Source organism: Sturnira hondurensis, unplaced genomic scaffold (assembly GCF_014824575.4).
Source record: "Sturnira hondurensis isolate 20B ecotype Veracruz unplaced genomic scaffold, ASM1482457v3 Scaffold0021490, whole genome shotgun sequence".
NCBI classification, from domain to species: domain Eukaryota; kingdom Metazoa; phylum Chordata; class Mammalia; order Chiroptera; family Phyllostomidae; genus Sturnira; species Sturnira hondurensis.
The window spans coordinates 5,185,073-5,206,145 of record NW_028094121.1 but is presented as its reverse complement, the minus strand read 5'-3'; the positions used below and the strand labels follow the sequence as shown (position 1 = coordinate 5,206,145).

The 21,073-nt window shown below is 47.0% G+C and overlaps 2 protein-coding genes, 1 non-coding gene and 1 pseudogene across 7 annotated transcripts; 3 read left to right on the top strand and 1 right to left on the bottom strand.

Annotated features, from left to right (window-relative positions):
* Nucleotides 1-4,356: 4,356 nt before the first annotated feature.
* On the bottom strand, nt 4,357-5,452 carry LOC118977611 (uncharacterized). The gene is made up of 4 exons (XM_037032552.1): nt 5,433-5,452; nt 5,327-5,339; nt 5,006-5,282; nt 4,357-4,801 (listed from the first exon to the last, which is right to left on the bottom strand). Exons 1-4 carry the CDS (start codon nt 5,450-5,452, stop codon nt 4,446-4,448), a joined length of 666 nt encoding a protein of 221 aa, XP_036888447.1. The 3' UTR covers nt 4,357-4,445.
* Nucleotides 4,741-20,248, top strand: PABPC4 (poly(A) binding protein cytoplasmic 4). Of its 5 annotated transcripts, none has more exons than XM_037032663.1 (15): nt 4,746-5,866; nt 9,791-9,984; nt 10,728-10,843; nt 12,068-12,207; nt 12,572-12,666; nt 13,647-13,784; nt 14,324-14,419; nt 16,498-16,770; nt 17,054-17,141; nt 17,271-17,342; nt 17,884-17,970; nt 18,065-18,192; nt 19,372-19,465; nt 19,574-19,704; nt 19,902-20,248. In XM_037032663.1, the coding sequence occupies exons 1-15, from the start codon at nt 5,674-5,676 to the stop codon at nt 19,989-19,991; spliced, it is 1,935 nt and encodes a 644-aa protein (XP_036888558.1). In that variant the 5' UTR covers nt 4,746-5,673; the 3' UTR covers nt 19,992-20,248. The 5 variants fall into 5 exon arrangements, with proteins under 5 accessions (XP_036888561.1, XP_036888558.1, XP_036888557.1 ...); XM_037032662.1 differs by having other exon boundaries at nt 17,271-17,390; XM_037032665.1 differs by lacking the exon at nt 17,884-17,970.
* On the top strand, nt 8,400-8,564 carry LOC118977700 (uncharacterized; annotated as a pseudogene).
* On the top strand, nt 14,694-14,827 carry LOC118977698 (small nucleolar RNA SNORA55). Its single transcript, XR_005064590.1, has one exon. It is a non-coding gene; the product is annotated as a small nucleolar RNA SNORA55 (small nucleolar RNA).
* Nucleotides 20,249-21,073: the final 825 nt, after the last annotated feature.

Below are 21,073 nucleotides of genomic sequence, written 5' to 3'. Positions count from 1 at the left end.
TTCTAAATTTAGCAGGAGAAAATATTTGTGCAGCTAGTTCCTTGGGCTTAGTGACTTTTGTTATTAGGTACAAGTACTCTTGGTTTTCGCAGATCCTCTCCTTCCAGAGAGGGGCACAGTTCTTGTCATGTCACTTGCCTTGGTCTACGGTTTCTTTTTTTAGATATTATTCATTTATTTTTAGACAGAGGGGAAGGGAGGAAGAAAGAGAGGGAGAGAAACATCAATGTGTGATTGCCTCTCTTGAGCCCCCTCCTGGGGACCTGGCCCACAACCCAGGCACGTGCCCTGAATGGGAATCGAACTGGTGACCCTTTGGGTCACAGACCAGCGCTCAATGCACTGAGCCACACTGGCTAGGGCGCATTTGTTCTATGTTTTGAGAGCTTGGTTTTGACCTCCTCTTTGGTCTCTGCTGTTAGAATGTGCCCGTTTCAGTGTGCATTTGACAGCCAGTCAAATAGATTAGGGATTCATATTATAACTTTTGCAAAATTTGTCAGCAAGAAAAATAGGTTGAGATGATGAAATTTTCATAAGTAATCTAAACAGAGTTAAGAAAAAAATTAAATAGATGTAAAGAGAAGAAAAGGTTTTTAGGTGCACTCTTGAACACTCTTTATACATACTTGAAAATGGTTTCCTAAATGCCTTTGATAACCTGAAACTTTAAAGTTTTGCTAAATTAAATTAGGTGATGGAAAGTCATTTGACTATCCAGATAATTTCCAAATAAGATAAAATAACAAAATATTAATTACTGAACAGAGATTTACTTAGTTTTGGCTTCCTATTACAGAAAAACCAAAGAAATTTGGGCCATTAGTAAACATGTCTTGTACTTCACTGAAAGATTGTACTATGAAAAAGCATATCTTTCTAGAATTATGGAATGTATTTATGAGTTTATTGATCTAAAGAGTACTGGTGTAACAGTTTACAATTACTTCTTAGTTTTCATTAAAAATTAAGATTCCTAAGGGCTCAAATTCTAATTAATATAGAAGGAAGTAACATATTTTCAGTAATAGGAAATATAAGTATGAAAATACATTTTTGTCCTGAAATAAGTTGGTTATTTCTGAATGGGTAAGAGAACAAGAGACAAATTAAAAGGAACAAGGAAAGCTGTAGAAGGTTTGTAAAAAGAAATCTTGAGAAAGAAATTTTATGTGTGATCAAGCTGGATAAGATTGAATAAATTTATTAGAAATGTTTTATTAATAAAACAAAACAAGCGTAACTATCCATAGTGTACTAAAACTTAATGGTCTCTCATTTGCTGAAAGGACAAAGTTTTCTTGGATGACTGGTCTGCTCCTGAAAAGATACTATGAAAAGTTTTCTGCTGAAGAAGCAAAGATTTTGTGTTTTACCAGAATAACTTTGTTTTATGTTGTTCTAATCAGGTCTTTGATTACTTAAGAAAACTGGACTTTTTGTATCTGAAATTCCCCAGCTGACTTTCACACTAAGGCAGCGGCAACAAAGACTGTGACACATGTGGATGAAGTCCATTCTGTCTCTATGAAAATGACCCCTCAGCCCTGGCCAGGTGGCTCAGTTGGTTAGAGCATCATCCTGATGCCCCACGGGTGCAGGTTTGGTTCCTGGTCAGGGCACATACAAGAAGCAACCAATGAATGCATAAATGAATCGATAAGTGGAAAACAAATCAATGTTTTTCTCTCCCTTCCTCTCTCTCTCTAAGAGAAAATCAATAAATGATGATACCTCAATGCCGAAGTTTTACCATCTTGATGCTCATGTAACATAACAACAGTCTGATCCTGAATCAGAGAACCTAAAATGGGTAAACAATGCCCATAAACTAGATGAATAGTTGGGGCCACGGGATTCTACTAGGCTCCCTTGCAAAACCCATTTCTTTTTGTTTTTGTTTTTGAGTCTCTTCATCTACTACAGTGCGTTTAAGCCGGCCTTCACTCAACTGCCACTTAGTATGGGTTACCAATACATTCTGGTTGTAGTAGGTGTGTTTACCAGTGGATTGAAGACTTCCCCTGCCACAAAGCTGATACCTTCACAGTGGCCAAGTGTTAGAAAATGTGTTTCCCGTGTGGGATACACCTTCCACAATCTATAGTGATCAAGGCGCTCATTTCACTGAGGAAATCATACAAGCCTTGACAGGAAGTCGTACAAACTTCTTGAAATTGTCACTGACCCTCCCCCCCCTCAATCATCTGGCCACGTCTAGAATACTAATGGAAAAACTGGATTCAAGCAGAATGAGTCTTAATTACATGAGACTGAATGAACTGATGAGGGTGATTAAAATTTTTATACCTTTTTGTTTGAAACACTGCTAGCTCTTTAATTTTTTGGTTTTTCCAGGTAAAAGGAAAACTTTTCTTTGAAACTATGACTTAATACAATTTGGTAAATTATACCTTTGTAAGCAGAATTGAAACATCTTTTCCCCCTACTTGATCCCTTCAGAATCCAGAAATTCTCAGTGAGTTCAGTGAGTATTCTTATTTTCACAGCACTACTGTCACATGCCCAAGTTCAATAAGAATCTTTCCTCTTTGCAACAGGACACATTTGGAAACTGTATCTTACAGATGCAGGAACCTGAAGATATTTTGAGGACCTCAAGAAGAGAAGAATTAACCCAGACTAAAGGTACTGCAAGCAAAGTCTGATGGCAAGTCCTTGGCTTGGCTCTTCTGGCCTCAAGAGGCCATTTAAGTTCAATGTGTAGATTGCTTATGAAAAATTCCAGAAAAGCAGGTTTAAATGAGCCTATGTGATCAATTGCTATTCTTGTTGTAATTATACAAATAACAGGCTGAGTTTGTAAAAATAGATTTAACCTGCAAACAAATTAGTCTTAATTTGGCTATTTGGTAAAAAATGGAAATGATTTTAGAGAGGAAATTATGTTTCATTAATACACCTTTGTGGATATATATTCCAGTGCTGTTGATTGTCTTTTGAGGTTTTTGTTTTCTACCCATAAACCAGTCTGGATGCTGAATTCTCATTTTTCCCAGTATCTGGCTATCACTCTGCAAACTCATGTTTCCATTGTTTCTGCCACCTTTCCAACTTGTAATCATTGAGAAGTAAAACTGCCCTTTCCCCAAATCCACGCAAGCTGAAGTGTGACAACTTGATATACACTTCAGAGAAATCACCACCAGACAAGACATCTAGAAATCTTTTCAACTGGCTGCTTTGAGAACTCCGAAATGGGGTGATAGTCTGTTCTAATCATTAACCATTGTTTTTCTTTTGTTTACAAGGAGATGCCTCTTATTAAATACTTGATTGCCTGCACACTAGGCCGTGCTTTGGGAGCCCACCTGCATCAATGTGTCCTGAAACGAGACACAACTGTTTAACTGAACTGACCTAGTATCAAGACTGAGACTGGTTTAGTGAGATATGGAACCACCTACCAAACCCAAGCGCTGGAACATGGAACTTCTCAGGAAGTTTACAATGCAGGACTGAAGTTGGTCAGAACTGGCTTCTCTGAGATAGACCATGGTGGCACAGGAATTATTTTGAGCTGAAAGCAATCGAGACCCTGTGGGCTCAGGAGAAACTTAAACCCTTCTCCCTTAAAGAATTTTTTAAAAAACATTTTTATTTATTTCTCTTTAGAGGGGAAGGGAAGGAGAGAGGGAGAGAAATATCAATGTATGGTTGCCTCTGGTGTGTCCCCTGGTGGGAACTGGCCTGCAACCCAGGCATGTGCCCTGACTGGGAATTGAACCGTGATCCTGTGGTTCGCAGGCCCGTGCTCAAGCCACTGAGCTACACCAGCCTGGGATCCCTTAAAGAATTTAAATTGAAGGCCTGGACCATAACAAGAGTTACTCCCAGAAGTAACCTTTACAACCCATCTGTAGGGCAAGCAAACACCTAATTACTGAACGCCTGCTCTTATTGTCCTGCAAATGATCCTCTTCCCCTTTGAAGCCCCTAGGCACCTTACCTGGTCCTTAGCTCAGAACTGTCATTACACCTCATTTTAACTGTCTCTGAACCTCTCATGTATGTGGAGTTTCTATACATAAATTATCATTACATTTATTATTTTCTCTTGTTAATCTGTCTCGTCAATTTGTTAGTTCAGCTGAAATAACATTTCTTTCTCCGCTAGAGAGCCTAGACACGAACCTTCCAGAAATGCCACTACCATGTAAATAGAGGGATGATTGTATTTTGTTTTATGAAACTTTGCCAAATTTTGCTCATGTTTCCGGAAAATCCCATCATCCATAGATACTACTGCAGCTGTCGCTGTCTGTGCCTGGTAATTCCACGGCGATGTCCCAGTATTCTGAAAACTTCAGAATGTTTCCTCCTGTATTTGGGCCCAAATATTTACATATTGCAACACCTATTATATCATTACAACTTATTTCAAGCCATTTTTAAACAATTAAGCAATATATTGTTTGTACACATTATGCGTGTGGGTGTGTTAAATGATCTACGGGTTTTATTCCGGGGAGGCGAGCTATTTGCAAGACCATTGGAGTGGCCAGAAGCTCTCGAGTCTGCACAGCAACCCCCTCCGCCGCGGAGCGGTCCTCCGCACGCCAGGGGTCGCTGTGGCACCGCGCGGCCGCGCCAGGTCGCTCTCGCGTGGCCGCCCCGCCTCGGGCCCCCGGGCGGAGTGGGCGGGCAAGACTGCGCCCAGGTCGCGAGGCGCCCTTCGACCAGCAGCGCCCGGGGCGGGTATAAATGGAGCGGTGGCTCCTCCAGCCGCCTCTCTCCGCCCCGGGTCGCCGCAGCTTGTGCTGCTTTCGGGCCCTGCAGCCTGAAGAAAAAAAGAGAAAAAGATAAAAAAAAACCCGAAAACGCTTTAAAATCTGAAAAAAAAAAAAGAAAAAGAAAGAGAGAAAGAAATAGCGAATCCTCCTCGGAGAACCCGCGGGGAAGTCACTTTTGCACGCTTCCGGCCTGCCCGCGCTCGCCGCCGCTGCCGCCGCCACCACCAATACCACCGCCGCCGCTACCGCACCTGGTCGTCTGTCGGCCCTGGTCTGTCGGTCTGGTGGTGAGCCGCCCGCGTCCACGCGCCTCCGCTCCTGCCGTCCGTCTGCGCCGCGTGGCAACCCCGCGCCCCCGCCCCCCGCGCGCCTGCCTCCCCGCGCACCACGTGTCCGCGCTGCCCTTCGCGGCCCGGCGTGGAGGCGGCTGCGCGCTTGGTCCCCGGGGCTCGCCAAGCCGGTACAGATAGATATTTTGTATCCCTCTTCTCTGGCTGCTGTAACCTTAAACCGCCAGGAGCCCAGGGCCTATATTTATAGAGAAACGCGTATCTCGGAGGCCGCGTGGGCACCATTTGGTTGTCTCTTCAAGAATTTTTATAATTTGGAGGGAAATCCCCATTTTAACAAATTTGTTTTTGAGATTTGGAGGTTCAGACCAGAACAGCTGGAAATTACAAACTCCCAGGGTGGGCCATATTGTTTTTGAGAGCCTTTTGTCTGCGGTCTTGCAGTCTCCAGCGAGCCGCCCCCGAACTCCTCTGTCCCCCTCCTGTTTCTGAGCCTGCTCCAGCTTCTCAGCTGCACTCTGCCACCTGTGAGCCGCGGCGCGGCCCCGGCTCGGAGAAGAGCCCCCTTTTGTCCTGTGTGATCCCTGTAAGAAGTCCTGGCGGGGCTTGGGGTGGTGGGGGCTGGGGAGATGAACGCTGCCGCCAGCAGCTACCCCATGGCCTCCCTCTACGTGGGTGACCTGCACTCGGATGTCACCGAGGCCATGCTATATGAAAAGTTCAGTCCTGCGGGGCCTGTACTGTCCATCCGGGTCTGCCGCGATATGATCACCCGCCGCTCCCTGGGTTATGCCTACGTCAACTTCCAGCAGCCAGCTGATGGTGAGTAGAAGGTGTCCACAGATTCTCGTTATCCCAGGGGGCCCTAGGAGCCATCCACCGGGCAGGTCCCTACCCACATGGAGGAGGCATCACGACAGCACGTTGCCACAGAAGCCATAGTGGGGAACAGGATGCAGGGGTTGGGAACACGGGATCCTGGCATCAGATGACCAGAGTTTCAGTCTTGTTTCCACCACTTGCTAACTGGGTGACCTTGGGCTAATCAGTGGTGGCAGTGCGGTTGGAACCCTGAGAGACTAAAACAGTGGTTTCAGAGGGAAGTCATGGTCATGCTGTGGTGTGTGTAGTCCTGCTCCCATTCGCTGGTCTATTAGAGACACCTTTGCTGGTGAGTGGACATAGGCTGGTGCCTCTCACAGGCCTGCCACAAAGAACAGTTGAGACATAATTCCTGCAAAAATTTTAGATTGCCAAGCTGGTGTCCCTTCGCCTACATTTACGCTGGACTGGGAGTCTGATTTAATGCTGATAAAGGTCTTTCAGGGTAGGTAGGAAGCAGGGGAATAATTCGGTGCATTGAACTTGAGCAGGCACTGGTGTGAGCACCATCAGAGCCTGGTGTGCCAGGCCAGCTCCCTGGTCTGGGTGTTTGCCACTGGGCTGAAGGAGTTCTTCGCTCTGGAAGAAGCCCTGGGCTGTGGAGAGTGGGTCTCGAGGTAGCCTGGGGAAGCGCCAACGCTGCTGGGCTGGCTGGTGGGGATTATTGTCTCGCCTGTGAACAGTCCCCTACACTTGTCAGAACCCTTTTACTACATCCTGTCTGAAGAAAATAGGACTCCCTCGAAGGAAAAGTGGCTGCAGAGGGTGGGGGGCTGAGCTGGGACTGCCAGTGTCGTGCTCTGTGAGCCCACACAGGGCCTTGGCTTGGAGCAGGGGAGTGGGGGGTGTGCTGCGGGTGCGGTGGCAGGAGGCAAGCCAGAAGAAACCTAATCAGGGGCTGCACGTGACTCCAGATTAAAAAGGAACAACTGTAGAGATCATTACTGGGAGAAACAAGCCATTCTGTGGCAAAGGATCGCCAGGTCCCTATTTTTGTCTCCACTTTATTTGCTGTCCATGAAGCCCATAGAATGTTGTCACTTGCCCAGGATGCAGCTGTGGCCATAGCATTGGGCTTACTGAGATTCCCAAGGCGCTACTCCCATCAGTTCATTGTGCTCTGAGCCAACGTGTGTTTGGCCACAGGCACAGAGAGGGTTGCTGAGTGTGACCATTTTAGGTGGGAGTAGTGGTGCGCTGGCTGTTGCCTGCTTTCCTGATTCTTCCGAACAAAAGTCCCTGTCACTTAGAGAGAGGAGCAGAAACCACTGGTCAGTGTGTCTGCCAACACATACCTCTGCAGGACCTCTCCCTGCTATAAATAAGTGCAGCCCGATTTGTCAGACTAAGCTGACTTGCCTTCTGCAGCGCCGTCTGGAAATAGAAGAGAAGCCGTGTTGAAATGAGTTCCTTTGCTGCTAATTGATGAAACACAGGTTGGGGTCCCAGGCTTTCAGTCTCTGCTGGCGACCAGTGCCAGCTGGAACTGTCCTGTGCCTGGCCTTTTCCTGACTTAGATCTGTCCTGTTTCCCATTTCCGGACCTCCTCCCCTCCCACACTGAGGGGCCCATCAGAGGAAGGTGGGAAAGGGTTGGAGATAGGTGCTCCCTTGGCTGGCTTGTGGAGGGCCAGTAAGGGAATTCCCCCCTCTTTTTTTAATTTTTATTATTTTTTTAAGATTTTAAATTTTTTAAAGGAGAAGAGAAGGAGAAAGAGGGAGAAAAACATAAGTGGTCACTTCTTGCACGCCCAGCACTGGGAACCTCTCCCAAAACCCAGGCATGTTCCCTGACTGGGAATTGAACTGGTGACCCTTTGGTTCCCAGCCCAAGCTCAAGTCACTGAGCTACACCAGCCAGGGCTTTGTCCCCCTTTTAAGTGGGGTGGTGCCTAGAGGCAGGAAAACCTACCCCCCCCCCATCCCTTCATAGAGGACATTCTGGGTGATCTATCATTGCATAAGTCAGAGTAAGTGGCCACCAGCTCTGGGTCCTTGTTCCTACCAGTGAAGGGAATTGCTCCTTACTACAGGTGATGATATATTTTAGCTTCTGGCCCTTTAAATGGTCTCCATGGTGCCCACACAGGGATCGGGTTGGGAGAACTTGGGTGGACAACAAGGCATTTGACGGCCTAGACACCAGCAGGTGCAGGGCCTGCCTGTACCTTTCTCCTTAGGCAGAAAGGTGTGGCAGTTTTATCCTCCTTGTCTCGTAGTACAAAGAACATTTCCACGGGTGACTGTTAGTATTTATCGTTTTGATGATTGAGGGTTTTTGTCTGAATCAATTTCTGATCTCAGAAACTAAAAACATAAACTGGGCTGAATTCAGGGATAGCACATTCTCAGTCCCAACCATTTGCTCGGTTTGGTTTTGTCATTTGTGTCATAGTTGTAGTGTAGACTGAATGGTCCTACCCCCCAAAATATAAATCTTAAAAAATGATTTTAAAAGCTTAGTCAAAAAAATAAAAAAGGGCTTCTGTCATGAGTGGCACACGTAGGGCAGCTTGATTGCTCTACGTGTGGAATTGACATCAAGAGATTTTGGAAGTGTAATTTTTTGGTACCTGGGCAGCTAGTGATTGTTAAGAAAAAATAAAAAGAATAAAAGCTTAGTCAAATACTAGGTACAGCAGTCCCCCTTTATTTGCTGTTTTGCTTTTTTGTGGTTTTGGTTAACCTGTGGTCAACTGTGGCCCAAAAAATATTAAATAGAAAATTCCAGAAATCAGCCATTTGTAAGTTTTATATTGCATGCCATTCTGGTTAGCATGATGCAGTCTCTCATGCTGCCTGTGACGAGTCACCCTTTGTCCAGCACATTTGTGCTGTACACACCACCCGCCAGTCGGTCAAGTCATTGAACGGACCAACTGTGGTATCACAATGTGTGTGTCCTGCTACCCTTTATTTTCTTTAAGGACGATGGCCCCAAAGCATAGGAGTAGGGATGGGGGCAATTCAGATATGCCCGGGAGAACCCGGAAGTACTTCATTTAAGTAAAAGGTTGAGTATAGTACAGTAAGATTTTTTGAGACAGACCACATTCTTACAACTTTTATGACAGTACATTGTGATAATTGTTCCATTTTATTATTTTTGTTAATCTCTCACTGTGCCTAATTTATAAATTAAATTTTACTGGATATGTCTGTATAGGAAAAAACCATGCATATATGGTTGGTACAGTTGCAGTGTCAGGCGTCCACTGAGGTCTTGGAAAATCCCCCCCGCCCCCCGTTCCCCGCCCCCCACACACGCTGTATTATCATTTCATCCTGGTGCCATAAGGCCACTTAGACGATCTTGCCTGACCGACCACCTTATGCAACAAGGTTGCAGACCCAGGGGCCTGAGGCTTCGGCCATAAAGTAGATTAATTGGATAGAACTTTTTCGACCCTTAGTAGCAATGCAGGCTAGAGAAATCTGATGCCCTTTAATTTTAAGAGTTGCCTTTTTTTTTTCAATTGTTCAAGTATAATTGTCTCCACTTCCCCCCAACCATTCCCAAGAGTTGCCTTTTATCGGAGTGATTGCATTGAAAAGTCCTAGAGTGACTTTTTCCTATGATGGCGACAGTCACCTATGTGACGTGTTTATATCCTTTTTTTTTTTTTTAAGATTTTATTTACTTTTAGAGGAGAAGGGAGGAAGGGAAAGAAACATCCATTGGCTGCCTCCCACATGCCCACCAACCGGGGAACTGGCCTGTAACTCAGGCATGTGCCCTCACTGGGAATTGAACCAGCGACCTTTTATTTTAGTTTGAAGGCTGGCCTGGCGCTCAGGCCACTGAGCCACATGAGCCAGGGCAGGTGTTTTACATCCTGGGTTGAAATGTGCTTCTCTCTTGCAGCTGAGCGGGCCCTGGATACCATGAACTTCGATGTGATTAAGGGGAAGCCAATCCGCATCATGTGGTCTCAGAGGGACCCTTCTTTGAGGAAATCTGGTGTGGGAAATGTCTTCATCAAGAACCTGGACAAATCTATAGATAACAAGGCACTTTATGATACTTTCTCTGCTTTTGGAAATATTCTGTCCTGCAAGGTAAACACCGATTAAATGATTTCAGCAGAATAATTACCACATCCTGAAAACAAAATAAATACTAAATGGGGAACTGCCTTGGAATTGAGTGACAGTGTATGGTGATTTTCAAAATTCTGGAAATGGCTCTGAAGCCACATAGGTCCCTGTAGGTAATCTCAGACCACCAGCTAGTACAACTGGCTGGTGCTTTTGTGTCTTTGTTCTTCCCTCTGTGTGAGAAATATCCTTCCTGTCTTCTAACTTTGGAAAGCAAGGAAAGATTTCTCTTGGGGGGTGGCGACCTGGAGCAGTGCTTCTGGTTTCCAGGAAGCTGCATGTAGTCATTTTAGAGGCATAAATTCCCCCTCTTCCTTTTCTGTGCTCCTGTTTATGTGGAGAATTATATACAGCTTGTGTGGCGGTTTACATGCCTGGCTCCACAGCAGACTGCAGTTCTGTTGTGGACTTGGAGAATGGTTTGTCTATGGCACTGTGGTTTTGCGCCCATGTCTCCATTTTTAATGAAGAAAACGTTTGGAATTGAAGCAGCCTAATAGTGGCTACCGCTTGTAAATACACCATTACTGGGCGTCTCGCGCTCTGCTGGGTGTTAGAAAAACCTTACCTACCTACTCCCTGCTGTTTGAGTGTGGACAGGTTGGAGGCCTCAGACAGCGGAGGCCCTGACTAAGGGACCACGTGGTGCTCAAATCTCTGGGGCTGCCCAGTGGCGCCACAGTGGCCTGCCTTGTCTTTGACAGGTGGTGTGTGATGAGAACGGCTCTAAGGGTTATGCCTTTGTTCACTTCGAGACCCAGGAGGCTGCAGATAAGGCCATCGAGAAGATGAACGGCATGCTCCTCAATGACCGCAAAGTGTGAGTGTCCCAGTCCGGAGCAACAGCCATCGCATGAGCCAGCCTGGCCCCACCTCGGTATTAACTGGCACACACAAGGCGGCTACTGGTTCTCTCGGCCCAAGTGTGGCCTGCTCCTACCTCTCCACTCCAGGGCTGGTGAGTCTCCCTGCCGAGCCATGGCAGCCCTTTGGACTCGCCAAGGTGGGCTTCCTGCCCAAGCCATGGCCTGCCTGCCGCCTCTCCCTCAAAAGCATACATCTCTGGGTTTTGCGAGCATTGGCAACTGGGGCTGGCTGGAGGACGGCTCTAAGCTCACTCTGAGCAAGGGTCTTGGCCAGTGGCAGAGTGGAGAGGGCCCTGGACTGACCAGGAGCTGTATACTAGCCACGTGACCTTGGTCTCTCCATGCGGTCACTCACTAGGGGTTGATGCCAAATTTGGTCCCCAGACCTCCACTTACCTAACTTACGGCTTGGTGGCTTTCTAACTCAAGGCTGGCTCCACAGTAATACTTAATTTGGTTACCGTGAGAAATCTCATCCCATTGCAGAAGATGCTGTTCATAACACATCTTGTTACTTTGCAGTGGTCATTGCACGGTGGACAGATGGGGACCGTAGCTGAACCATGCAGGGAGGGGAGAAGGGACACTGAGTCTTGGCTCTTACAAGCAAAAATCCTTTTTGTCCTTTGTGTTGTTGAACAGACCAGGAGATGGCCTGCATTAATAATGTGTATGTGCCCAGTTGTCAAGTCTCCCAAAGGTATCAGTAGAAAGAAATCTTAAGATATTCAATGTTGGGATACATTCCTATTAAGTGTAAACAACACTGAAGTGAATAAAGTGAAAAAATTAAAGGTGATGTACTCGAGCAATTTTACTCCTCAGATTAACCGCTGTTAACAGTTTGGTTTATATCCTTCCAGACCTTTTCTATGCATTTACATAGATGCACAGAAATGAACGTTTAAAAAACGTGGTCATCAGGTTTCTTCACGAAGGCAGTGTGATGTGGTAGGAGTAGCCTGGTCTGAGCCAGGAGCCCTGGGGCTCGTTCCCGCAGGGAACCTCTTTCTCTTTTTTGCGGGGAATTGGGCATCTCTGAGCTTGCTCTGTCGGTGGTTGGATTGGGACTCGTGTTTTAACCTTGCCTGTCAGCCTTTAACCTGCATTCCTTTGAGCCCCTGGAAATCATGTTTTGTTCCTCCGTGTGGTCACTGCTTTTCATGGTTTCTTCTTAGGTTTGTGGGCAGATTCAAGTCTCGAAAAGAGCGAGAAGCCGAGCTTGGAGCCAAAGCCAAGGAATTCACCAATGTGTATATCAAAAACTTTGGGGAAGAGATGGATGACGAGAGTCTGAAAGAGCTGTTCAGTCAGTTTGGTAAGTTGCGTCCTTTGCCCCCTGTGTCCTCGTGCACAGTCCACCGTACCTGGAATTCTTATGTTTTCATTTAAGAGAAGAGGGCACCTAGACCCAGAAGTAAAACACCTTGTGTGACAAGGTCATAGGGTAGATAAGAATAGCCTCCAGGCCTTGGCTCTTGGCTCTAGCCTGCCTAATCCAAGCTCCAAGGCCATCTCGGCAGCCTGGTCAGGATTAGAAGAAGGCCAGGCACGGTGCCTCTCTCTTAATAGTCCATCTGGGTTCGGCAGGAGGTTGCCTCCAGTGGGCTCCTGGAGAAGCCTCTGTCCTTGAGCTGTGGTGGAGATGGTGTTACTAATAGTTCTGTCCTTTGGTGTAATAGGTAAGACCCTAAGTGTCAAGGTGATGAGAGATCCCAATGGGAAATCCAAAGGCTTTGGCTTCGTGAGTTACGAGAAACACGAGGATGCCAATAAGGTGAGAGTACCATGTGGGTTGGGAATATTTTTGTAGGTAGTGGCCCAAGAGTGTGGGCAGGGCCCAGATAACACAGTAGAGCTGGGATTACCTGGGTGTCTAGTATCAATGCACAGTTACTGTATTCTGCAATTGCCTTCTATGGGGTTTTACTTGTTAATATATCAGTTAACTGTTTTCAAAGCACTTGGCACAGACCTCTCACCTTAGCTGCTCAGCCTTGTAGGTTGAAAATAGGTGAGGTGTTTGTTCCCATTCATAGGTGAGGGTACTAAGGGCCAGAGTTGTTGATTTGATAACAAGAGAACGGCCACTTGTGGTGGAAGCCTTGTGCTAGGCCCTTGAATGTATCACTTAATACCCACAAGCGAACCTGAGAAATCTAGTGACAGCCAGATGATCCAGGTATGCTCGTGTCTGCTGTGCGTGTATTTATACAACTGTGGTGTTTTTTTCTCTGTGTTATCTGGGCTGGTAGCTCATCTAAACGTTAGCCCCATTTTATTGATAAGGAAGTTTGGATTTGCATAGCTGGCTTCAGGGACAATGTGACATTAGTTTTTAGCACTAGAGGGAAGATTTCTCTCTCAGAATATTTGGTGAGACTTAGAGACCCCCCCAGAGCAAGGCCCCTGCCTCTGCATCTTGGTTTTTTGTTGTTGTTGTTGTTTTGTTTGTTTTTAAACAAATTTTAAATTGTTTTTCAAGTACAGTTTTCTGCCTTTTGCGTCTTGTTTTAAAGATGTGTATTGCCCTGGCTGGTGTAGCTCAGTGGATTGAGCACGGGCCTGCGAACCAGACGATCGCAGTTCGATTCCCAGTCAGGGTACATGCCTGGGTTGCAGGCCAGTTCCCAGCAGGGGACACACCAGAGGCAACCATACATTGATATTTCTCTCTCTTTCTCCTTCCTTTCCCCTCTAAAAATAAATTTAAAAAATCTTAAAAAAAATAAAGATGTGTATTTATTTCTTCTTTAGGCCGTGGAAGAGATGAATGGAAAAGAGATCAGTGGGAAAGTCATTTTTGTAGGCCGTGCACAGAAGAAAGTGGAACGCCAGGCTGAGTTAAAACGGAAATTTGAACAGCTGAAACAAGAGAGAATTAGTCGATACCAGGTGAGAGGTGGTCTTGGCACAGCACCCATATGTTGAGCAGGTTTGGGGGGACTCGGGGCATCATCACCAGGTTTAAAAGGATATGCCTGCCAGGGACCAAAGAAATTAGTTTATTCATTTAGAGATTTCCAGAAGCCTCAGTCTTTTTTCAGTCCCACGGGTTCCTTTTACTTAAATGATGCCCAATTGGAATGATGGCAGGAAGAGTCCTGTGGGGGGGTGTGGTCAGCCAGAGCAGCTGCGAGGGGAGAGGATCATAGCATGTGACTGCGCTGATGCACTGATGCTCCTGTCAGAATCTCAGGGCGGCAGTTTCTCAACTTGGAGATGCATCAGGATCCCCTGCAGGGCTTGTTAAAAGCTGGTCCCCAGAGTAGTTCCCGATTCCCTAGGTTTGGATTCTGGCCTGAGAAATTTGCATTTCAAACAAGTATCCAGAGATGCTGTTGCTGCTGGTCTGGGTCCCACACTTTGAGAACTATTGTCTTAAAGCATATGCAGGTATAAAGGAGCAACTAACCGTGATCCTTCTGCTGTAGGGGGTGAATCTGTACATTAAGAACTTGGATGACACCATTGATGATGAGAAGTTAAGGAAAGAGTTTTCTCCTTTTGGATCCATCACCAGTGCTAAGGTATTTTATACTGAGATATTCTGGGATTGAAAGCAGAAGTTGTGATCTTTTAGCAAGTTATTGGTATTTGTTTCATTGACAGAATAGGATCTAAGTTTTGTTCATTTCTGATGATAGCTGCCACATTAATCTCACCAGTTCCTCCTGGCGTTCAATTAGCCGCCTGAGTGTATGCTCTGGAGAGTGACAATTCATTAGGTTATTGCGGCACTGTCTCCTAAGGCCTGGGGTATGGAGATAAATCGGACCCAGTCCCTCACTGTCAGCCCCCAGAGCACCTGAATCTTTCCCATTCTTTGCTGCTTCGTGCTGGTGTGGGGACAGATGGTGCCACAGTAAGAGCAGAGGAAATCCAGACGGGTTGTTTGCCATTTGTCTTGGGCCTGTCTCTACAACTCTGCCACACACCGTAAATGAAAGGGATTTTGAGGATTTTAGAGCTGGGGTGGGAAATTTCTTCCTGGTAAAAGGAGGAAAGAGCGGGAAGTTTGTTTTTCCATGTTTTGCCATATGTGTCATTTGCTTGGTTTTCTTTGATAGTCAGATCAGCTGAGCTAGAAGGGTGAGCAAGTGTGAACCCCATTTTAAAGTCAAGGAATTTGACTCCTTGAGCAAGAGAATGCTGGTTACACGAAGAGGGTGTACTGTGTGTCCTTGGCACTTGGGAAGTGTGACAGGATCTGGAAGTTTTGGGTCATAACCTGTTGCAGACACCAGCCCTGCTCAGCAGAGGTGCAGCAGATGTCACGGAGCCCTTTAGGTGATGAGAAAGGAGGCTGTCTGGGCAAGTAAAGATTCCAGGTGACCCTGCCCTGGCCCTTGGCTTAAGTCACCTACAAACTGGGAGTGTCATCATCTTCACAGTGGCTGTTGACCAGAGGCCGGCCTGCAGGGTTTCTCCAGCTGCTCGCCGCTCTCTTCCTGTCACACCCTTGACTGGCTCCCATCAGTGCAAGGGGCGCCAATCTCTCCTTGCCTGCCTAGGCAGTAGTGCAGTTGGCATTTGCAGGAAGGGCACAAAAGAACCACATCTTGACGTTTAATAGGCATCATTTGCTTTTTCTTTTTAAAATTTAATCCATTGTATTTTTTCCATTACCATTTAGTCCCCCTGTACCTCCTCCTCCCAGCAATCACCACACTGTTGTCCATGTCCATGAGTCCTTTTTCCTTTTTGGCTCAATCCCTCCACATAGGTGTCATTTTCATGATCAAGGTGTCTTGTTCTTACCTTATTGGCCCACCTCACTGGTAGGGAGTTACTGGGTTGATACATATTCTTGACTTCCATGTCCTCCACTTCAGGAGGCCCTCCAGGCAGTGGGCTAAGATACTAAAGGGTGCCAGGCACACATTCATATTGCTACCAGTGATTCTGAAGAGATAGGCTAGGGAAAGCAATAAATAACATTTTCAGGTGAGGAAACAGCCATTTGTAAGCTACTAACTATAGAAAACACCGCTTGAACCAGTAGACTGTGCTTTGTTGTAGCTATTTGCCCCATGGAGCCCAGGCTCAGAGAGGGCAAATAAGTGTTTTGTTGATGTCGTAGAGTTTAGAAATTTCAGAGCTGGGACTAGAATCCAAGCTTCTCCCAGCTAGTCATTTTTCTGCAGTTACTCCCATCGAATTAATGATGAGAGTCATTGGTTTTAACTCTCACATATGGTATTTCCAGAGTATATCCTAACTGTGCTGAGAGCTTATTAAGTCAGTTTCGTTCACCATAGTCTTGTGCAGATAAACTTTACAATTACATTGCTTGACACTGCTGTCCAGGTCTCTTGGGTGGGTACCCAGAGGTGGCTATGCTGCTAGGTACTAGGAAACATCTTTTGGTTCCTTGTTTAAGCATTACTCATATCACAGTGTTTGGGAACTTTAGGATTTAGCCAAGGAAATGTCTAGGTCCTGCCCTGAGAAGTTGTGGCTCGGTTGGTCTGGGATACATCCTGGGACAGGGCAGAGAGGCCCTCTCCTAGACATGGTGACTCTTTCAGCGGAACCTGGTTTTTCTGGTGGTGAATGGCTGCCGGAACATAGTACGCCTTTTTGTTAAGCTGGTCTCCTGTTGTAGGTGATGTTGGAGGATGGGAGAAGCAAAGGGTTTGGCTTTGTCTGCTTCTCATCTCCTGAAGAGGCCACCAAAGCAGTCACTGAGATGAATGGACGCATCGTGGGCTCCAAGCCCCTGTATGTGGCTCTGGCCCAGAGGAAGGAAGAGCGAAAGGCCCACCTGACTAACCAGTATATGCAGCGGGTGGCTGGAATGAGAGCACTCCCTGCCAATGCCATCTTAAATCAGTTCCAGCCTGCAGCTGGTGGCTACTTTGTGCCTGCAGTTCCTCAGGTGGGTCTGCTGTACGTTCATGGCTGTGGAGCCTGCCCACTGATAGCGGCTCCTCTAGTGGTTGGGGGATAAAAGGAGGAGAGACTTACCCATGGGCATACCCAGAGTGGCAGGGATAGAGTTAAAAGAATCCCCATTAACTGACCTTCCTTATCCCAAGCTTTTGAGTAGAGAGTGCCTCCACCTGAATTAGCCAAGGCCTGGTAGGGAGATGAGATGAGATCCTTCTCTAGAGTGGATTTGGGTCCTTAAAATAAAAGGGCTTGGGTGCTCTTTCTTACAGGCTCAGGGAAGGCCTCCATATTACACACCTAACCAGTTAGCACAGATGAGACCTAATCCACGCTGGCAGCAAGGTGGGAGACCTCAAGGTAGGTGGTGGGGAACAGGGATGTGATCACTGTGGTCTCCTTCCTCCCCTGCCTGCCTCGTGTGGAGTGCAGCCTAGGTTCTGGTCCACATCATTCATCTGTGATGTGCAATTTTTGTCTTTCTGCCAGGCTTCCAGGGAATGCCAAGTGCTATACGCCAGGCTGGGCCTCGTCCAACTCTTCGCCATCTGGCTCCAACTGGTAATGCTCCGGCCTCTCGTGGCCTCCCTACTACTGCTCAGAGAGTCGGTGAGCAACTTGGCCTTGAGAAGTGTGGCCTGGGGAGGAGGGAGTCAGATGACTAGGCCATGCCCAGGGTTGGTCAGTTGGTTGCCTCATCTGCAATTCCTGGTTCTAGAGTCCTAGCTATGTGCTTAGGTAGGTGCTAAGAGGCAGAGAGACAGTTCATTCTAGAAGTGTTGGGTACGTTTTTTTGAGTCTGCTCATTTGGTGACCTGTAAAAAAGGTTAATTGTAAAAGGTTATTAGCTGGATGACTAGAGGCAGACCATTCTTTTGGGTGGAGTTGGGACAATTAAGGAAACTTTTTTTTTTACAGAGTACATCCTGTATTCTGAGAGGTGGAAAGAGTTGTATGTTATCGGTTGGCTGTTCCTAGAGAGTAGCACTAGAGGCCCCGTGTGTGATGTGTTGTGTGAACATGCTTTGGAATTTCTCCTTCCACGGGGCGTGGCCAATTGGACATCTGCCAACACTGATGTGCGTTTGCTGGTCTGTTGTAGGGTCTGAGTGCCCGGACCGCTTGGCTATGGACTTTGGTGGGGCTGGTGCCGCCCAGCAAGGGCTGACTGACAGCTGCCAGTCTGGAGGTGGTATTGGATGCGCACAGAATGGGGAAAGCTGGGATTTGACGGGTCTTTGCCCAGACTGAGGGGCTTTAATTTTACTTGTTCTTTTCCTAAGGTGTTCCCACAGCTGTGCAGAGCTTAGCGCCTCGTGCTGCTGTGGCTGCTGCTGCTCCACGGGCTGTTGCACCTTACAAGTACGCCTCCAGTGTCCGCAGCCCTCACCCTGCCATACCACCTCTGCAGGTGAGGGCCACTGGACAACGCTAAAAGGGTTCCCCTCGTTTCTATAGGATTTAAAAGATGCCTTGCTTTGATTCCTTCAGGTATTAATTGCCTGCAGTGTGTCAGAATGACGTGTCCTGTGTGGTGACTCTGCCCTAGAGACTCTGTCTCTAGTGGGCGAGAAAGGGCTTAGCAGTGTTCTTCCTGATGACACACAGTTCACTCAAATGCCCCAGAAGAGACACCTGGTGCTTCCTGCTCTTCTTTATACAAAGTAGTACATGTGCCCTCATTCAGCTCTTGGCGCTTGCATTTCTTTTTCACCTCCCCTGGCTTAGTCGGTCCTTAGCTGCTCTGCAAGATAATCAGTACATTAAGGCAGGAAAGAACTTCATGTCACAGGAAAGCTGGAGTGGGCAGTTGGGCCCAGATCTCAGATTTTCTGAGCTGGAACTTACTGTTTTCAGAGCTGTGCCTGCTGACCCCCCAACCCCAGGCAAGCCACGATGGTGGCTAGTTTGTTGAAAAGCTTAGTAGCACTTTGCTTGGAGGAGCCACACTCAGCCTTGAGATCCATGAGCTGCTTCCTCTGCTCTGTGCTAAGTGGAATATTTCCCAGAACTTGACACTCTGTGGAACATTTTTTGCCTATAAGGCTCTACTCAGGGCTGTGACAGGCACTGACATTGCATGTTGACAGTCCTCAAGCATTTGATACAGTAAAACCTTCGTACAATAAAGGTAATGTGGGATGTAATTATAAGTGGTTTGATATTCATACCCTTTGACCCAGTCTCTACTAGGAATTTACCCTAAAGGAAAACTGGAATTTTCAGGAAACCGCTCTATATACAGATGTTCACTGTGCCTTATTAGTCAGGTTTCAAATTCCTGGGTAACTTTGAGTAATTTAACCTTGAATAAATTACAGTAATTGAGTAGATGATTTCCAAACATTGTAGGTTTGTTTTCTTATTTCCCTTTCCTTCTACTTGTAGCTGGCTATGTTCCTCTGCCCACACCACTGTTCCTCACCTTGCTCTCTCCATACCTCAAGGATGTTAGTTCCCTGACAGCAAGGTCAACTGTCTCCGCATCCTCTTTCACACAGTAGACTTTCAGATGTTGAACGGTCAGGCTTTTGATCACCATCAAGAGTCCTTTTCTTGGTGCTAACCAGCTGCCTCTCCTGGTTCCCAGGCATCCCAGCCTGCAGTCCACGTGCAGGGGCAGGAGCCCCTGACGGCCTCCATGCTGGCCGCAGCACCCCCCCAGGAACAGAAGCAGATGCTGGGTGAGTGACTCACGTGCTCGCAGAAGAGGGGGCTGGAGCCTGGCACTGACCTGGACACCAGTGTCTAGTCTATTCTTTCCTGGTTTTCACTTGAGTGTCTTCCTACAGGAGAACGTTTGTTCCCGCTCATCCAAACCATGCATTCGAACCTGGCTGGCAAGATCACAGGAATGCTGCTGGAGATCGACAACTCCGAGCTGCTGCACATGCTGGAGTCCCCCGAGTCTCTCCGCTCCAAGGTAAATGGGTGGGCTCAGCTGACCAGGAGGATGGCTGGTCTTGGACCCTCAGGCATGGCACAGAGAAGGAGCTGCTGTGGTGTGGGTGTTTGAGAAAGCAGTCAGCACCAGGAGAAGCCATCACTGGGCCTGGGCGTCAGGGAAGAGTGCTGGGTGCTCTCCTTCGATGTCACTGACAACCTAGAGATTTCTCACAGGTGGATGAAGCTGTGGCGGTACTACAGGCTCATCATGCCAAGAAAGAAGCTGCCCAGAAGGTGGGCGCTGTTGCTGCTGCTACCTCTTAGACAAGGAAAAACTGTACGTTTGGCTGTTTTTGTTTTCTGCAGTGGTTTTCACTCATGAATAATATCTTCCTGAAAGATTAGGGACAATATATAGAGCCATGCTTTTTGCCATTTAACCTGATAACTTGGGCATGCCATCTTCTGGGTTTTTTTTTTTCTGTCATCTGGACATTAATATGGAGAAAAGAGTACAGGTCATAAATTGTAAGGAGTAAACAACAGTTTTCTCAATAAAGAGTACCTGGTTAGCAGTTCTATATAGCTTATTCTTTCCTGGTGGTTGTAACCAGACTTTCTCAAGAATCCCATATTTGGTCTGGAATAATGAATATATACAGGTGTGTCATAATCAGATTCCACAGCCTCATTTCTATGAACATCTCCCTGGTTGGATTTGAGACTGGTGAGATCAGCTGTGTGTACAGACACTGTTTAACTCTGGGAACGCGGTAGACACAAACCTCTGTGTCAAAGTGGGAGAGACACACACCTAACCACAGCTACAGCGTGTGTTGCAGTCGACTTCTGGACGTGGGGGGCCGTGGCCTCTGTCTTCAGGGGATTTGGGTGAGTGCAACTCAGCTAGGACCCCTGGCAAGGACCCCTGGCAAGGACCGATGAAGAAAGGAGACCACGGAATGAGCAGAGGCACACGGTCCAGGGAAGAGTACAGGTGGTGAGGGCCAGAGCCGGCGTGGAGGTTAGGGCTGACTTGACACGGCCATGGGCGGCCCTTTGGCTTATCATTTGGAGTTTAAGCAAGAGGACCATAAAACTAGAAACTTTTGAGGACAAGATGGCCTGGAAGGGTAGGGGGTGAATCTTTATAGACTAGCTATCCTCAAAGTAAGTGGTTCTCAACTAGTTGTGCCCCTTCAGAGGACACTTGCCAGTGTCAGGAGACACTTTTGGTTCTCACAGCTGGGAATGTGTCACTGGCATCTAGTGTGTAGAGGCCAGGGATGCAGCTCAACGTCGTCCACTGCAGAGGACGCCCCAACAGAATTTTGTTCTGGCCAAAATGTCAGCACTGAGGCTGAGATTTCAGTGAATCTCAGGTTTTCGATTGTTTATGTTGGTGC